General features: G+C 28.6%; 1 protein-coding gene across 1 annotated transcript; it reads left to right on the forward strand.

Annotated features, from left to right (window-relative positions):
* The first annotated feature begins 849 nt into the window (after nucleotides 1-849).
* On the forward strand, nucleotides 850-19,858 carry Ir75d (Ionotropic receptor 75d). The gene is made up of 5 exons (XM_073981379.1): nucleotides 850-1,111; nucleotides 13,183-13,873; nucleotides 13,924-14,512; nucleotides 14,568-14,839; nucleotides 19,312-19,858. Exons 1-5 carry the CDS (start codon nucleotides 940-942, stop codon nucleotides 19,586-19,588), a joined length of 2,001 nt encoding a protein of 666 aa, XP_073837480.1. The 5' UTR covers nucleotides 850-939; the 3' UTR covers nucleotides 19,589-19,858.
* The last annotated feature ends 140 nt before the right edge of the window (nucleotides 19,859-19,998 follow it).

Here is a 19,998-nt window from a genome sequence, read left to right on the forward strand (position 1 = left end):
TGCCCTGCTTAGGGAAATGTGTGTCTGTAGGGCGGCCAAATAATTTTTCAAACATTCTTTGCCAATTTAAGACTGTCACTCAATCTGTTATTTCTCACGAATAGGGGGGGGGGAGGTAAAACGGGGGTATAGTTTTGGAAGTCTTTAATTTTGAATGACTTCCAAATTGAAACTCTATGTCTGCCATTGCCGCCGCCACCGACTGCCATGCAATAATCCTCAAGTGAAAACGAAAGTGTGAAATTTTTTGTTTGAGATTTACATTCGGAATTGATTTTTAAGTAGCTTTTCATTGTTTTTTGGCTCGAAATAGTTTTTGATTGTGTGTTTATGTGTGTGAGGGTGTCGTGTTATCCATGTCATGAAATGTCTTTAATGTGTTATTAGTTCAAGTACACATCGAGACGAGATCCTCTTGCAGCCAACAACAAAAAAACAAGGTATTGAAGAATAAATTGAAAGAATGCATTTAAATTGTTGCATGAAGCCAAAAAGGGATTTAAATTTTTGTTATGGGTGGTATGAAGATTCAGAGAAGACAAACAGACAAAAGAATACCAAAACAATTTTAGCGAGCCTACGTCACTTCTTTACAACGTCATTTTTTGCAATGCGAAAATTACTTAATTGGAAATAGTGACCTTCCAACACCATGCCGTAATTTGAAATAATGACCAGACCCCACCTTTATAATTTACACCATTGTAATTTACAAAACAGTACTACAGTTTGTGCTAGAAATTTTCTTTAATTTTTAAATTGCAAAATAATTTTATAATTTAAGTAACGCGCTTTCATGTGAATGAAAGGAAGCGAAAGAAATATATAACAAATACATATTTGGAAATAAGTTTCAATTTTATCGCCATAGTCCGTTGGGCCATAACACAGCATTAAGAAATATAATAAATTTCAATTTCAAGAAATATAATTTCAATCATGAAGTTTTTGGTGTTATATATGGCTATAATTGTCGGTTTCTATATTCGTTCCCTGGAAGGAAAGTATTCAAAGAACGGTCAAAGTCACATAAATCAACTTATTTTAAGATATTTCAAATTCCATGGAGTTCGTACATTGAATTTTATTAAATGTCCCCGGAATGAGAGTGGTAAGAAAGCCGCAAAACGTGGATTTTTAAAAATATATATTTTAAGAATATTCTTTCGAAATATTTTACTAGGCCTCCCAAAGCATCAAAAGTTGTATTTTATAGAAATATTTTTTTTTAATACATATGTATTTTTAAAACCTTTTTAAACATTTTTTTTTTAATATTTTTAAATATTTTTGTTAAATTTTTCTAAATATTTTTGTTAAATTTGTTCAAATGTTTATAATATTTTTCAAAATATGTTTTTTAAAAAAAATTCCAGACGTCGAATTTTGTGGATTTTTAAAGAATATATTTTAAACCCAACATTTGTTAAATGTCTCCGGAATGAGAGTGGTAAGGAAGCCCCAAAACGTGGATTTTTAAAGAATTTTTGTTTAGGTCTCCAAAGGCCACAAGGCGTGGATTTTTAAAAATATTTTTTAAGAATATTTTTTTGAAATATTTTTCTAGGCCCTCCAAAGCATCAAAAGTTGTATTTTATATTTTTTATTATTTTCTTTAAGTTTTTCAATTCATAATTTTAAAACATTTTTTTAATATTTTTAAATATTTTTGTTAAATTTTTCAAAATGTTTTTGTTAATTTTTTTTAAATATGATTTTAAATTTTTTCAATATACATATGTTTTTAAAAAAAAAATTTCCAAACGTCGAATTTTGTGGATTTTTAAAGAATATATTTTTAAATATTTTTTATACACTTCTTCAAAACATATATTTTTTCAAATATTCTTTAATATATTTCTTAATTAAATTAAATTTTTCCCAGTCAACGACTTGCTTGCATATTTTCAATCTGTTTTTAAAAGTGAGAGTTTAACAAAAAATTTAAATTTAAAATATCTTTCAAAATACATTTTTTAATATTCTAAAAATTGTTGTGTTTATGATTTTAAAAAAAAATATATTTCAACAAATTTTTTAAATATTTTTTTATATGTGTTCTTCAATATTTTGAAAGATATTTTTCAAAATATTATATATGTTTTTCCTTTTGTCGAATTGCTTGGATTTTTAAAATATTTTTAAAGTGTCTTTTTTAATATTTTTTTTCCGAATATTTTTTGTCTACAGTTGTATTTTTTAGAAATAATTTTTTAAGTTTTTCAATACATATTTTTAAAACCTTTAAAACATTTTTTTAAATATTTTCAAAATATTTTTGTTAAATTTTTTCAAAACATGTTTTTAATATTTTTTCAAAATATGTTTAAAAAAAACCCAAGCGTCGAATTTTGTGGATTTTTAAAGAATATATTTTAAATCCAACATTTTTTAAATATTTTTTATACACTTCTTCAAAACATATATTTTTTCAAATATATTTTATGTCTATATGTCAACGACTTACGTGCACAATTTCAATATGTTTTTAAAAGTGGGAGTTTAACCAAAAATTTAAATTTAAAATATTTTTTCAAACACACATTTTTTATTATTCTAAAGAAATATATTTTTTAAATATATTATTTAAAAAAAAATTTTGCGTTGATGACTTTTTAATAATTTTTATTTTAACCCATTATTTAAATATTTTTTTAAATGTGTTTTTAAATATTTTGAAAGATATTTTTCAAAATATTATATATGTTTTTTTTAATAATTTTTGAATTTTATTAAATGTCCCGGAATGAGGGTGATACGAAAGCCACAAAACGAGGATTTTTATCGAATTGTTGTCAAGGCCTCTAAAGGCCACAAAGCGTGGATTTTGAAACATTTTTTTAAGAATATTCTTTCGAAATATTTTACTAGGCCTCTCAAAGCATTAAAAGTTGTATTTTATATTTTTTTAAGTTTTTTCAATCAATAGTTGTAAAACATTTTTTTTTTAATATTTTTTTTAAATTTTTTAAAATATTTTTGTTAAATTTTCAAAATATTTTTAAAACAAATTTTTCCAAACGTCGAATTTTGTGGACTTTTAAAGAATATATTTTAAACCCAACATTTTTTTAAATATTTTTTATACACTTCTTCAAAACATATATTTTTTCAAATATTCTTTAATAAAAAAAAAAATAAAATCCAAATATTTTCAAAAAAATATTAAAAATCATTAATAATACAAAAATTTCCAAATATTTTCAAAAAACATTTTAAAAGAATTTCAAACATTATCAACAATTTTTTATAAAAAAAATAAAAAAAAGTTTAATAAAATATTTATAAAAAAGATAGAATCACAAAATTTGAAGACTAGATAAAATATTTAAAAGACTATTTTACAACATATTTAAAAAAAATAAAATAATATTTTGAATACCCATTTCAAAATATATTTTTATTTTTTTAATATGGTGTAAAATAGTATTTTTAATATTTAAAAAATAAAAAATATTTAAAAAAAACATGTTATATATGAAGAAAAGACAAAATTTTTTAGTTTTCCATAAAAAAAAATTTAAAAAATTTTTTTTAAGCTACATGAAAGATTTTTGGTACATACATTGGGAAAAAAATGTCGTTCTTAAATCTGTTCGTGATACTAATTTTGGTTGTTGCGCACAAAAGTTATGGCGGTTTCAATTCTGATAAAAAGAAAAAAATCTTTAAAAGACTCTAATCATTATATTGAGAAACTCTCTTAATTAGGGGCTCCCTACATACTATATGTTTACTGAGGTCCCATAACTTTAGTGAAAAAGTTGTGCATTTTCGCGGAAATTAGGAAAGAATTCCAAACAATTGGTAGTTTGCAACTTGTTTTAATAAAATTCAACCTGCTTATGCCTCTGAAAAATATATAAAAAATATGTACGTAATCTATACATTGCGAAGATTCAAATGAAACCAAAACTATACAAATCCGTTTAGTGGTTTTCATATTATAGCGAAAACAAAAAAATATATTGAGGAAATTTATAAAAATTTTGTAAGAGAAAATATTTATTAAAATTTATTTTGTGAGTTAGTTGAACAAAATCTAAGAAAACTAGGTCGAAGTTTTTCTTCTATTTTAGTTAAATTTCACGCAATAAATCACATTTTTTATTCTAATCACTTCTCGAAAACACGCTAACATCTAGCAGAAGATATGGATATCTTTCAAATAAATGTTGGGTTCCTTTAAATGGGGTATAATCTTGAAATAAAATTGTATCGAGTAATGTTCATTTTGAAATGCGCGTAAATCGCGAAATCCTCAAAATCACTTGATGCGCATGCGGTTTACCAATACAGCGAATTCTTCTCTTTTAATTTGTACACATTTGCCAGGATTTACTTTGGCCGCTAAGATGTAGCATCGTCTGCAATTTAGTGTGTAACAAACTGTATAACGCTTATATTTTGCACAAAGTGCATACACTTTTTATGCGCATCCGATTTCACTATCAACCGTGAAAAAATACATCAATCTAAACATATTTCAAAAAAATCCATCAAGAACCGTGGATGTAGCATCACACAGTATTTTTTGGATAAATCGGATACAGCTCCCATGCCACTAAATTTTTCAAACCGCTGTTTTCGCACAAACGCGTGTGATGATTCACTTTCTTCATTGAAATGGATACGATCCACATAAAACGCGAATTAGTCAGCGATATTTTAAAAAACATTTTTCGCAAATTTTTCAATTTTTGCAGTAGCCATTTCCGCCGTTCTAGTAGATGGATTTTTACGATCTGTGATTCATATGATCCGGATCGTCGAAAAACTAAAATATCGCGGGGTACCAGCACACTCAAAACGATATTGTAAATACTGTACCCAAAAAATAGGTTTTTTAGAAAAAATATCACACTAAATTTTGGCCTTTGGCAGTAAATTACTCTGCTGCTGTGTGGGCTACATACTCAACATACATATCAGATTATGCGAAATCGCGAGTTCTTTAATCCTATAAGTGGTTTTTCGAAATATCCGAATGCGCGTCCCAGTTACATAAAAAATACAAAAAACACCTGAAATCCGGCTTCAAAATGTCAGCATCCATAAAAGGTGGATACAGTGGAAATTTTGGAAAGTGATACATTAGAAGTGTAATCTTCATTTTGTATTCTCCCACTTTTACTTTGGACAGATGTCCGTCATTTGAATGGTTTAATCAGAAATCGAATAGCAATGTAAAAGACCTGTTTAGCTTCAACGTGTTTTTACCTATGTTTTTTCCTTTACGCGGTCGTAACTACCACGTAAATTAAATTTTTTTGCTAATTTTTTTAGCTTTGTACAAAAACATCTAAAATAATCCAGCAATATTCATAGTTACTGGTAAACTACAATAGTTCGCGTATTATAATAGTGCAAACCTTGGCTTCATGGAAACTAAAAAATTTTGACTTTTCCTCATATATATGTTGAAAAAAATAAATGTCTATAAAAATTCTTTAAAACATTAAAAAAATTCCATATAGTTGTAGAGCATTCTTCAAAAATATTAAATATGTAGATTATTTTAAGAAAATTCTTTAAAATATTAAAAAAAGTTCCCAATATTTTAAAAAATTCTTAAAAAATTCCAATATTTTCAAAAAAAAAAACATTAAATATATTTTAAGAGAATTCCAAATGTTTTCAAATATTTCTTTAAACAGTCCAAATATTTTCAAAAATTCTTTAAAAAATATTATAAAATTTCAAATGTATTAATTAATTAATTTATTTATTTATTATTATATTAACTTTAAAAATATTCAAAAATTCGAATATTTTCAAAAAAATTTGTAAAAATATTTAAAAATCCAAATATAAGAAAAATTGCAAATACTTTTAAAAAATTTCAAATATTTTCAGAAAATGCTTTAAAAGTGTTTTTAAACAATACCAAACAAAGCTTTCAAATATATTAAAAAAAATCTAAAAATGTTTAGAAAATCTTTAAAATATTTTAAAAATTTTTCAAGTAATTAAAAAAAAAATCCAAAGGTTTTTAAAAATAATTTTTTCGATTTCTTTGACCTTTTTATTTTTTTTTTAATAAAATATTATTTAAAATAAAGTTCTTTAAAAAAAAATCTTTAAAAGTATATTAAAAAATTTAATACATTTTCAATAATATTTTTAGAAAATTTTAAAATATTATAACGAAATTCCAAACATTTTCAAAAATGAATTGTAAAAAATTCTTTAGAAAATGTAGGCGTGGACTTTGCAAGAAAAAATTATCTAAAATTTAAGAAGTTCCAAATATTTTTAAAAATATTATTTAAAAATATAAAAAATCAAAATATTTTCAAAAAAATCTTTAAAAATTCCAAATATTTTCAAAAATTCTTAAAAAATATTAAAAAAAACCAAACATTTTCTTTAAAAATATTCCAAATATTTCTAGAAAATTTGGGAGCCTAGAAAAAATGTCTTTAAGAAACCACTTCTTGTGAAATTTTAAAGCCCAGAACAAAAAATTTTAAAGAAATTTAAAAAAATCCGAATAATTTTAGAAAATTATAAAAATAAGTCAACCAAATGACAAATATTTTCAAAAAAAAATCTTTAAAAAATCCAGGCCTTATGGCCTTAGAGGGTCTAGAAAAAAATTGCTTAAAAAATCCACGCCTTGTGGCCTTAGAAAAAATCAGTAAAAAATTCACGCTTTAAAAATAATAAAAACAATCCAAATATTTTCAGAAAATGCTTTAAAAATGTTTTTAAACAATTTCAAAGCTTTTAAAAAAAGTCCTTTAAAAATATTAAAAAATCCAAAAATTTTTAGAAAATTCTTTAAAAATATTTTAAAAAATTTCCAAGTAATTTTTAAAAAAATCCAAAGTTTTTAAAAGTGTTTTAAAAATAATTTTTGTGATAAAAGAATATTTTTTTAAACAAAGTTCTTTAAAAATATTTTAAAGAATTCAATACATTTTCAAAAATATTTAAAAAGATTCACTTTGGCAGTTTTGTTGAGATGTATGTTGTTGTTGTTGTTTTTTTAAATTTGAAAACAACAAATTTGAGATTAAGCTTGACTACAACAAATAGTAAGTAATATTTAAAAAAGCTAAATATTTTTAGAATATTTTAAAAATATTATCACAAAATTCAAAATATTTTCAAAAATGAATTCCAAAAAATTCTTTAGAAAATGAAGACGTGGACTTTGCAAGCCTAGAAAAAAAATCTCTAAAATTAAAAAGTTCCAAATATTTTCAACAAAAATCCCAAAATTTTCTTTAACCCAGATATGCCCATTGCTTGATCGTGATCATTTTAAAAGTATTTTTATATTATTTTAGAAGCAAATGTGAAATAATAACAGTATGTTTATATGTTTTTTAAAAGTTTTTTGAAAAAAGTGGTTTTTGAGGCCACTTTTGGACACAGGGTTTTATCATATAACTGGGAGTTATGGGACACAAAACATTTGACATATAGTCCAAAGACACCTTTTCGGCATCTAGTTAACGTTTTTTCGTAGTAGGCTCCACATCGTGTATGTTTTCGTTATAAAATTACCCAATAATTAATCGGTCATAACGCAAATCATTGTAAAAACTAAGCAATCGGTGGTAACTTCGATGAACTAGACCTCAAAACTCAAAAATAGTAGCTCAAAATAATGGAATCACATAATATCCCAAGAGCTACAGATGTGTACTGAGTATATCACCAAAATAAACGGTACTTTGATAAACATAACATATCAAATTAGCAAGAATTTTGTGTGTCCTATATATAGGACGCTGGGCATATCTGGGTTAAAAATATTCCAAATATTTCTAGAGAATTTGGAAGCCTAGAAAAATGTCTTTAAAAAACCACGTCTTGTGAAATTTTGAAACATAGAAACAAATTTTTAAAGATATTAAAAAAATTCCATATAATTTTAGAAAATTATAAAAATATGTCAACCAAATGACAAATATTTTCCAAAAATAAATTTAATGAAATGAACAAAAAATCTTTAAAAATCCACGCTCTGTGCAGGCCTAGAAAAAATTCTTAAAAAAATTCAGAACTATGGCCTTAGAGGGCCTAGAAAAAAATTGCTTAAAAAATCCACGCCTTGTGGCCTTTGAAAGCGTAGAAAAAAACCTGTAAAAAAATCAGTCTTTGTGGTCGCGCCTTGTGGCCTTTGGCCTTGTTTAAAATATCCACTCCCCGTTTGGCCTTGGAGGCCTAGAAAAAATGTGTAAACAATCCATGCTTTGTGGCCTTTGGAGGGCAAATATTATGAAATAATTTAAATTTAAATTGTTTAAAAAATACTTCGACACAAAAATTTTTAAAATAATTCTGATTTAAAATATATTCTTTGAAAATATTTAAAACCCACAAAATTCGACGACTTGAAAAAAAATATATTTTTTTACAAAAAAAAAATTGTTTCTAAAATATTTATAAAAAAGATAGAATCACAAAATTCGAAGACTAGAAAAAAAATTTAAAAAACTATTTTACAACATATTTAAAAAAAAAAATTTATAACAAATATTTTGAAAAAAATGTTTAAAAAATATACAAATACAAAAAAATAAAAGTTAATAAAAATAACTAAAAAATACAAATATTTTCAAAGTTAAAAAATCAAGAAAAAAATTCTTTTAAAATCCACGTCTTGTGGCCTTTGATATTTTTTTTAGTATTAAAGAAATATGTATATAAGAAAACTATTTTGAAAAAAGATTTAAAAAAATATAAAAATATCCTTTTAACACTTTTTCATTCAAAATATAGCTCTGTTCCAGAACCTGCAAGAAGCCACTATTTTTTACTACGATAACAGTTTTTCATTTATGTTATCGGAAAAAATAGTACAAATTAGTAGATTCTTGCAGTTCTGGAACAAGCCATATTACAAAAATGTATTCTTTTTAATATTTAAAAACATTAATATGTTTAAAAATATCTTTAAAAAAATATTAAAACAAAACATTTTTAAAAAAAGATTAAAAAAACCATTTTGAAAAAATGTTTAAAACAAATAAATATTTAACAGATTTATTTGGAAAAAAATATTTTAAGAAAATATTTAAAAAAAGTCTTTTATAAAGCCCCTTTATACTTCGAGCTGACGATTGATGTTTGGGTATAAAAAGTTTTTTGTTGAAGAAGTTATTGAAAAATAACTTTGGTAGAGAATATCCACAAACAAGAAACAAGGGAACTGATGAGATCCTGTGGCGAGCATCGAAACTACCCCTTGGCGAACAATGCCAAACCTTCTCCACTAATAAATTAGTTATTTTAAATATTAAAACAACAGCAATGGGTTTAAGCCAGACTATTTTGAAAAATCAAAATTGTAACAGTTATCCCAATAAAAAACACAACACCAATGTTCTAGTTAATTTTTTAAAATATTTTTTCAAAACATTTTTTCAAAACATTTTCTTTTCAATATTTTTTTAATATTTTTTTAAACCACTTAAAATTTGTTTTATTATGTCTTATACTTTTAAATACATTTGTTTAATATTGTTAAATATATTTTTTTCGAAATATTTTTATTATTTATTTTTTTGAAATACGGTGACGTTTTATTTGAATAGCTGTTGCTATTTTGTTTTTTTTTTTTCTTTTCTTTTTCAAAATAGTCTGTCTTAATCCCTTCGTTGTTGTTTTAATATTTTAAAGCAGTGAATTGATTAGTGGGAAAAATTTGTCATTGTTCGCCAAGGGGTAAGGCAGGGAAGACTATAGTTTCGATCCTCACCACAGGATCTCATATGTTCCCTTGTTTTTTGTTTGTGGATATTCTCCAACCCAAACATCTATCGTCGGCTCGGTTTTAAAACATTTTTTTATTTTTTTAAATGTTTTTTTAACTTTTTTATAACTTTTTTATTATTTTTTTAATATTTTTTAAAATATGAGTTTTTTCATATTTTTAAAGATATTTTTTTCAAAATAATTTTTTTAATTTATTAAAATGTTTTTTATATATTTTTTAAATATTTTCTTAAAATATAAAACAAAACAAACAAAACAACAAAACAATATTAAAAATAATACATTTTTGTAATATTTTAAAAAAATTTCCTTTTATTTTTCAAAATATATTCTCTATATATTTTTAAATCTTTTTTCAACATATTTTTCTCATATATTTCTTTAATACTAGTTTGAATTTTTAAATATTTTGAATTTTTAAAGATTTTTTTAGGTTTTCAATATTTATTTGGTTTCCAAAGTCCACATGACTTGGATTTTAAAAGAATTCTTTCTAGGCCTATAAAATCCTTGATTTTTTAACTTATTTTTGAAAATATTTGGATTTTTTAAGTATTTTTATTGATTAATTTTTTCAACATATATTTATATTTTTTAAACATTTTTTTTCAAAATATTTTCTATACATTTTTTATTTTTTAATACCTTTTTCAAAATATTTTTTTTTAAATTTTTTTAAAATATGTTGTAAAATTATTTTTTTACAATTTTTTTCTAGTATTTGAATTTTGTGATTTTTAAGTTCTTTTTTATAAATATTTTATTAAAACTATTTTTTTTCTTTTTTCAAAATACTTCATAAAAAATGTATAGTTTTTCAAGTCGTCGAAATTTGTGGTTTTTAAATATTTTCAAAAAATATATTTTAAACCAGAAGTATTTTAAAAATGTTTGTATCGATGTATTTGTTTAAATAATTTTTCAAAATATTTGTTCTAGTCCTCCAAAGGCCACAAAGCGTGGATTTATTTTAAGATGATCGATTTGGTCCATACTTTCTGTAGCATAAACTTTCTTCCAGAGTAATATGAGGTTCCAATATGGTCTCAATAGGTCCACTCCTTCGGGTACCTCCCACACAAAATTACGGAAAAGTTCAGTTTAGGGCCATCTCTCGAATCGCTCTCATTTTTATTTTAGCAACTTGTATTCACTGCCCTCCATACGACGGTACAAGTTTCATCAGGGGCAAGTCCACACTTCCTGAGAAAATAGCCTGAAAGTTGCAAAAAACCCCTATGACACCGTGTGAGGTGGTTTGAGCGCAAGATAACTCTCGAACGGATCTGCCGATTCGGTCCAAAATTTGGCCTTAGTAATATTTTGTCCAAACAGAGTATAAGTTTGAACATAAGCCATATCGGTCCACTCCTTCGGGTACCTCCCCCACAAAAGTTAAAAAATATTCGGAAAAAAATTTCGTACGGTAACTCTTGAAGGGAGTGGCCGAATTGGTCTATACTTTACACATCCTAATATATCTACCAGATATAGATCAGGTTCAAATATGGACTATATTTGTCCACTCCATCCGGTACCTCCCACACAAAATGTCGGATAAGTTCACTTTAGGACCTGATATCGAATCAATTTGATTTTTGTTAAAGCAACTTGCATTCGCTGCCTCAATTACGATGGTAAAAGTTTTTTTAGGCGCAAGTCCATACTTCTTGAGCAAACCCCCTATGGCACCATATGTTGTGGTTGGAGATCCACTTCCATAACGGTCAATGTCGATCCATTCCTTTTAGTATCTCCTCCGCAAAACTTTTGATCTTTAATCCTAATCAATATTTTTGTCGATTCAAACGCCCAAAATTTTTAAAACCCCCTAAATTCATACGTATTTTGGGGAAAATTTGTTTCAATATACACAGGCTGAGGGTATATCTCTGTCGGCAAAACCGACTGATACTTTTTTACTTGTTTTAAATTATTTTTAAAGAATTTTTTCTCTGCTTCAAAATTTCTGAAGACGTGGTTTTGTAAAGAAATTTTTCTAGGCTTCAAAATTCTCTAAAAATATTTGAAATTTTCTTAAATATTTTTAAAGATAATTTTTGGAATTTTTTAAAAAAAATTTTAGATTTTTTTAAAAATTTTGAATTTTTTTCTATTTTTTTAATATTTAAATATTTTATTTTTTTAAATAATTTTTTAAAAATATTTGGAACTTTTTAAATTTTAGAGATCTTTTTCTAGGCTTGCAAAGTTCACGTCTTCATTTTCTAAAGAATTTTTTAGAATTCGTTTTTGAAAATATCTGGAATTTTGTTATAACATTTTTAAAATTTTGATTATATTTTTGTCGACCTTTGATCTTTTAATATTGTTGTAGTTTGTTCTACAGTCAATCCCACGGCAGCGGGTTCTTACGTACCGGATTGACCCGAAACCGAAAGTGTCTCGGCCAGCGGCTGCCAACCAGCATTATATGCTGCTACAACAACAACAACAACAATTTTTAAAATTTCTAAATAATATTTAGTTTTTTTTTAAATAGGTTTCAAAATGTATTGAATTTTTTAATATAGTTTTAAAAATTTTTTTAAATATTTTGAAAGAACCTTTTTTAAAAAATAAAAAGGTCGAAGAGATCACAAAAGTAATTCTAAAAAGCTTGGGATTTTTTTTTTAAACTTGGAAATTTTTTAAAATATTTTTTAAAACATTTTTTAGGAATTTTCTAAAAATGTTTAGATTTTTTTAATATTTTTAAAGAACTTTTAAAAGCATTGGAATTGTTTAAAATATGTTTAAAACTTTTTCAGAAAATATTTGAAATTTTTAAAAAGTATTTGCATTTTTTTAATTTTTAAAGAATTCTTGTAATAGAATTTTGGAAAATATTTGGAACTTTTTTAATATTTTTAAAGAATTTTCTAAAAATAATATACATATTTAATATTTTTAAAGAATGCTTTACAACTATTTGGAATTTTTTATTGTTTTAAAGAATTTGTTGATAATGTTTGATATTCATTTAAAATGTTTTTTGAAAATATTTGGAAGTTTTTATATTTTTAATGAATTTTAATACATTTTGAAAATATTTGGATTTTATTTTTCAAATAATTTTAAAATATTTGGAATTTTTTAAATTATTTATAAAGAATTTTGTTAACACATTTGAATTTTTTTTAAATATTTATAAAGATTTTTTTCCAAATATTTGATTTTTTTAAATAGTTTTAACGAAATTTTTAAATGTTTTTCAAAGGTTTTTATATATTTATTTATTCCATTAAATAAGACTATTTGAATAAAATTTAAATATTTGGTTTTTTTAAATATTTGTAAGGAATTTTTTGAAACTATTTAGAATTTTGTTAAATATTTTTAAAGGATTTTTTAAAACATTTAAAAGATTTAGCTTATTTTTTCATTTCCCTCTATTGTGAAAGTTGTTTTCTTCTTCTTTCAATTTCTTCTCCTCTTATTCCCCCCCAGATACTTATCTTCTGGATCCCAAAATATTCCTCCATCTAATGAAAGAGAATATGCCGTTACGTGTTTGGTCTGGTGTGGATTATTTAAAGGAGCCCCCAAAACCAAACCAATATGGACCTCCCATTACCTTTCAACGAAACGATAGTATCGGACGCAGACCCTTGAATATGCAAATGAAAACTATAGCCCATAAAACGGGTATTATTGTGGACCAATTCAACACACCATGTGCCCTGAACGTGTTAAGTTGGTGTGCAGCTTCAGAACAAAATTATTTTACCACAAATCGTTTTTGGCTATTGATTGGCAAGGATGAGCAAGACTTAGCATCATTAGAGGTTAATGATATATTTCTACCTCCGGATAGTGAAGTTAAGGTTTTGCTAAAATCCGAAATTGGGACTTTTTCGCTCATTGATATCTACAAAGTGGCTGCTGAGAAGCGGCTCAAGGTCCGCAAAGTATTGGGAAATTTTACGGAAGTTAAAGAAATGCTCAGAGCTTTACAAAAATTTGGTTCGCCAATATCATATCGTGAAAATTTGGAGGGTATAACCTTTAAAACTGGCCTGGTCATTGCATTTCCGGATATGTTTACCGACATCAATGATTTGTCATTGCGGCACATTGATACCATATCGAAGGTGAATAATCGCTTGACTTTGGAGCTGGCAAATAAGTTGAATATGAAGTAAGTTCCACATTCCATTCCAAATATTCGATTAACATTCTTCCAATTAGGTTCAATACCCATCAAATGGACAATTATGGCTGGCATCAACCGAACGGCTCCTTTGATGGCTTCATGGGCCGCATGCAACGTTACGAATTGGATTTTGGTCAAATGGCAATATTTATGCGTTTGGATCGTATAGCTTTGTGTGATTTTGTGGCCGAAACTTTTCGCATTCGTGCTGGGGTAATGTTCCGACAACCTCCCCTTTCGGCGGTGGCAAATATTTTTGCAATGCCCTTCGAAAGTGATGTTTGGATTTCAATTTTGATATTGATTTTTTTTACAATATTTGTTTTCACCCTGGAGTTGTTGTTTTCACCCCATGCCCATGAAATGGATTTTTGGGATGGTGTGGTATTTGTGTGGGGTGCCATGTGTCAACAGGGTTTCTATTTTGCCTTTGCAAATCGCTCAGGACGCATCATCATCTTTACAACCTTTGTGGCGACGCTATTTCTTTTTACCTCATTTTCGGCAAATATTGTGGCTCTGCTTCAAAGTCCTTCGGAGGCTATACATAATTTAAAGGATTTAAGTCAATCTCCCCTGGAAATTGGGGTCCAGGATACGGTCTATAATAAGATATATTTTAATGTGAGAGCTGCTAAAAGTGCAAATTGGAAATAATAAAAATGTACCTTTCTTCCAGGAATCCACTGATCCCGTCACCAATCTCTTGTACCATAAAAAGATTGCTCCCAAGGGCGAGAGTATTTATATGCGTCCCATGATTGGCATGGAAAAGATGCGCACCGGGCTCTTTGCCTATCAGGTGGAACTACAGGCTGGCTATCAAATTATAAGTGACACCTTTAGTGAACCGGAAAAATGTGGCCTCATGGAATTAGAACCTTTTCAGCTACCCATGATTGCTGTACCGACGAGGAAGAATTTTCCCTACAAGGAACTTTTTCGAAGGCAGTAAGTATGAACCCTCGGGTTCACCTACTCTACTTTGTGGCCTTTTGAGGCCAGGAAAAAAATTCTATAAAAAATCAACGTTTTACGACCTTTGGAGGCCAGGAAAAAAAATCTTTCAAAAATCCAAGTTTTACTGCCTTTGGAGACCTGGAAAAAATTCTTAAAAAAATTCCAAGTTTTACGGCCTTTGGAGGCCTGGAAAAATCCTTAAAAAAATCCATGTTTGAGGATCTTTGGAGGCCTGGAAAAATTCTTTAAAAAATCCACGTTTTAGGGCCTTTGGAGGCCTGGACAAAATTCTTTAAAAAATCCACGTTTTAGGGCCTTTGGAGGCCTGGAAAAAATTCTTTAAAAAATCCACGGTTTAGGGTCTTGGGAGACGTGGAAAAAATTCTTTAAAAAATCCACGTTTTAGGGTCTTGGGAGACGTGGAAAAAATTCTTTAAAAAATCCACGTTTTAGGGTCTTGGGAGACGTGGAAAAAATTCTTTAAAAAATCCACGTTTTAGGGTCTTGGGAGACGTGGAAAAAATTCTTTAAAAAAGTCCACTTTTTACGGACTTGGAGACGTGGAAAAAATTCTTTAAAAAATCCACGTTTTAGGGTCTTGGGAGACGTGGAAAAAATTCTTTAAAAAATCCACGTTTTAGGGTCTTGGGAGACGTGGAAAAAATTCTTTAAAAAATCCACGTTTTAGGGTCTTGGGAGACGTGGAAAAAATTCTTTAAAAAATCCACGTTTTAGGGTCTTGGGAGACGTGGAAAAAATTCTTTAAAAAATCCACGTTTTAGGGTCTTGGGAGACGTGGAAAAAATTCTTTAAAAAATCCACGTTTTAGGGTCTTGGGAGACGTGGAAAAAATTCTTTAAAAAATTCACGTTTTAGGGTCTTGGGAGACGTGGAAAAAATTCTTTAAAAAATCCACGTTTTAGGGTCTTGGGAGACGTGGAAAAAATTCTTTAAAAAATCCACGTTTTAGGGTCTTGGGAGACGTGGAAAAAATTCTTTAAAAAATCCACGTTTTAGGGTCTTGGGAGACGTGGAAAAAATTCTTTAAAAAATCCACGTTTTAGGGTCTTGGGAGACGTGGAAAAAATTCTTTAAAAAATCCACGTTTTAGGGTCTTGGGAGACGTGGAAAAAATTCTTTAAAAAATCCACGTTTTAGGGTCTTGGGAGACGTGGAAAAAATTCTTTAAAAAAGTCCACGTTTTACGGACTTGGAGACGTGGAAAAAATTCTTTAAAAAATCCACGTTTTAGGGTCTTGGGAGACGTGGAAAAAATTCTTTAAAAAATCCACGTTTTAGGGTCTTGGGAGACGTGGAAAAAATTCTTTAAAAAATCCACGTTTTAGGGTCTTGGGAGACGTGGAAAAAATTCTTTAAAAAATCCACGTTTTAGGGTCTTGGGAGACGTGGAAAAAATTCTTTAAAAAATCCACGTTTTAGGGTCTTGGGAGACGTGGAAAAAATTCTTTAAAAAATCCACGTTTTAGGGTCTTGGGAGACGTGGAAAAAATTCTTTAAAAAATCCACGTTTTAGGGTCTTGGGAGACGTGGAAAAAATTCTTTAAAAAATCCACGTTTTAGGGTCTTGGGAGACGTGGAAAAAATTCTTTAAAAAATCCACGTTTTAGGGTCTTGGGAGACGTGGAAAAAATTCTTTAAAAAATCCACGTTTTAGGGTCTTGGGAGACTTGGAAAAAATTCTTTAAAAAATCCACGTTTTAGGGTCTTGGGAGACGTGGAAAAAATTCTTTAAAAAATCCACGTTTTAGGGTCTTGGGAGACGTGGAAAAAATTCTTTAAAAAATCCACGTTTTAGGGTCTTGGGAGACGTGGAAAAAATTCTTTAAAAAATCCACGTTTTAGGGTCTTGGGAGACGTGGAAAAAATTCTTTAAAAAATCCACGTTTTAGGGTCTTGGGAGACGTGGAAAAAATTCTTTAAAAAATCCACGTTTTAGGGTCTTGGGAGACGTGGAAAAAATTCTTTAAAAAATCCACGTTTTAGGGTCTCGGGAGACCTGGAAAAATTCTTTAAAAAATCCACGTTTTACGGCCTTTGGAGGCCTGGAAAAAATTCTTTAAAAAATCCACGTTTTACGGCCTTTGGAGGCCTGGAAAAAAATCTTTAAAAAATCCACGTTTTACGGCCTTTGGAGGCCTGGAAAAATTTCTTTAAAATCCACGTTTTAGGGTCTCGGGAGACCTGGAAAAATTCTTTAAAAAATCCACGTTTTACGGCCTTTGGAGGCCTGGAAAAATTTCTTTAAAATCCACGTTTTAGGGTCTCGGGAGACCTGGAAAAATTCTTTAAAAAATCCACGTTTTACGGCCTTTGGAGGCCTGGAAAAATTTCTTTAAAAAATCCACGTTTTAGGGTCTCGGGAGACCTGGAAAAATTCTTTAAAAAATCCACGTTTTACGGCCTTTGGAGGCCTGGAAAAAATTCTTTAAAAAATCCACGTTTTACGGCCTTTGGAGGCCTAGAAAAAATTGTTTAAAAAATCCACGCTTTACGGCCTTTGGAGGCCTGGAAAAAATTGTTTAAAAATCCACGTTTTACGGCCTTTGGAGGCCTGGAAAAAATTCTTTAAAAAATCCACGTTTTACGGCCTTTGGAGGCCTGGAAAAAATTCTTTAAAATCCACGTTTTACGGCCTTTGGAGGCCTGGAAAAAATTCTTTAAAAAATCCACCTTTTACGGCCTTTGGAGGCGTGGAAAAAATTCTTTAAAAAATCCACGTTTTACGGCTTTTGTAGGCGTGGAAAAAATTCTTTAAAAAATCCACGTTTTACGGCTTTTGGAGGCGTGGAAAAAATTCTTTAAAAAATCCACGTTTTACGGCCTTTGGAGGCGTGGAAAAAATTCTTTAAAAAATCCACGTTTTACGGCCTTTGGAGGCGTGGAAAAAATTCTTTAAAAAATCCACGTTTTACGGCCTTTGGAGGCGTGGAAAAAATTCTTTAAAAAATCCACGTTTTACGGCCTTTGGAGACCTGGAAAAAATTCTTTAAAAAATCCACGTTTTAGGGTCTTGGGAGACCTGGAAAAAATTCTTTAAAAAATCCACGTTTTAGGGTCTTGGGAGACCTGGAAAAAATTCTTTAAAAAATCCACGTTTTAGGGTCTTGGGAGACCTGGAAAAAATTCTTTAAAAAATCCACGTTTTAGGGTCTTGGGAGACCTGGAAAAAATTCTTTAAAAAATCCACGTTTTAGGGTCTTGGGAGACCTGGAAAAAATTCTTTAAAAAATCCACGTTTTAGGGTCTTGGGAGACCTGGAAAAAATTCTTTAAAAAATCCACGTTTTAGGGTCTTGGGAGACCTGGAAAAAATTCTTTAAAAAATCCACGTTTTAGGGTCTTGGGAGACCTGGAAAAAATTCTTTAAAAAATCCACGTTTTAGGGTCTTGGGAGACCTGGAAAAAATTCTTTAAAAAATCCACGTTTTAGGGTCTTGGGAGACCTGGAAAAAATTCTTTAAAAAATCCACGTTTTAGGGTCTTGGGAGACCTGGAAAAAATTCTTTAAAAAATCCACGTTTTAGGGTCTTGGGAGACCTGGAAAAAATTCTTTAAAAAATCCACGTTTTAGGGTCTTGGGAGACCTGGAAAAAATTCTTTAAAAAATCCACGTTTTAGGGTCTTGGGAGACCTGGAAAAAATTCTTTAAAAAATCCACGTTTTAGGGTCTTGGGAGACCTGGAAAAAATTCTTTAAAAAATCCACGTTTTAGGGTCTTGGGAGACCTGAAAAAAATTCTTTAAAAAAATCCACGTTTTAGGGTCTTGGGAGACGTGGAAAAATTCTTTTAAAAAATCCACGTTTTAGGGCCTTTGGAGGTCTGGAAAAAAATCTTTTAAAAAATCCACGTTTGAGCTACTTTGGAGGCCTGGAAAAATTGTTTTAAAAATCTGCGTTTGAAGGCCTTTGCATGCCTGGAAAAAATCTTTAAAAAAATCCACGTTTTACGGCCTTTGGGGGACTGGAAAAAATCTTTAAAAAATCCACGCCTTAGGGCCTTTGGAGGCCTGGAATAAATTCACGTTCTACGGCTTTTGGAGTCCTAAAAAATTTCTTTTAAAAATCCACGTTTTACGGCCTTTGGAGGCCTGGAAAAAAATCTTTAAAAAATCCACGTCTTAGGGCCTTTGGAGGCCTGGAAAAAATCACGTTCTATGGCCTTTGGAGTCCTACAAAATTTCTTTAAAAATCCACGTTTTACGGCCTTTGGAGGCCTGGAAAAAATTCTTTAAAAAATCCACGTTTTACGGCCTTTGGAGGCCTGGAAAAAATTCTTTAAAAAATCCACGTTTTACGGCCTTTGGAGGCCTGGAAAAAATTCTTTAAAAAATCCACGTTTTAGGGCCTTTGGAGGGCTGGAAAAAATCTTTAAAATTCCACGTTTAACGGCATTTGGAAGCCTGGAAAAAATTTTTAAATATCTTATTTATTTTCTCTTTCCAGATTACGTTGGCAGCGTGAGGTGGGTCTAATGAATCGCGAAGAACTGAAATGGTTTCCACAGAAACCTAAATGTGAAGGTGGCGTTGGTGGTTTTGTTTCCATTGGACTCACCGAATGTCGCTATGCCTTGGCCATGTTCGGTTATGGTGTTCTATTGGCCATATTCGTATTTTGTTGTGAAATTTTGATAAGAATTTTACATCGTTTGGGTATGAGAATGAATTCCTATTATAATGGAGAAATATTTCCCGAAATTATTGGGCCGAAAATAATTTGAATGATGATTTGACATGCTGAACTAACCTCGTAATTGGAAAATAATCAATGTTAACAATATTCAATTATTTATCAATAGTAGATATTTTTGACAGTAAAGTGATTTGTCGCTAAACGAAAAGAAAATCAATTAGCCTAGTCAGCAACATTGTAGACGTAGCTTACCAAATATTTGCTTTCTATTTGAATTGTATTTGTTATGTAGATTGTTGTTTGTTGTATGTTTTCAAGATTTGATTGTGTTTTAATAAATGTAGAGAACTTAAAAAAATGTTGGAGGCTTGTTTGTAAAATTATCTACAGGATATGCCTCTTACCGCTATAGGTTACGTATTAATTATTACACATCTTGGCTTCACGATTCCGCAGTTTTTTTCTTTTTATTTCATTTTACTGTGGCTCCGGATGAGG

This window comes from Musca autumnalis, unplaced genomic scaffold (assembly GCF_047663935.1).
Source record: "Musca autumnalis isolate F117 unplaced genomic scaffold, ASM4766393v1 scaffold_4, whole genome shotgun sequence".
In the NCBI taxonomy this organism is placed as follows: domain Eukaryota; kingdom Metazoa; phylum Arthropoda; class Insecta; order Diptera; family Muscidae; genus Musca; species Musca autumnalis.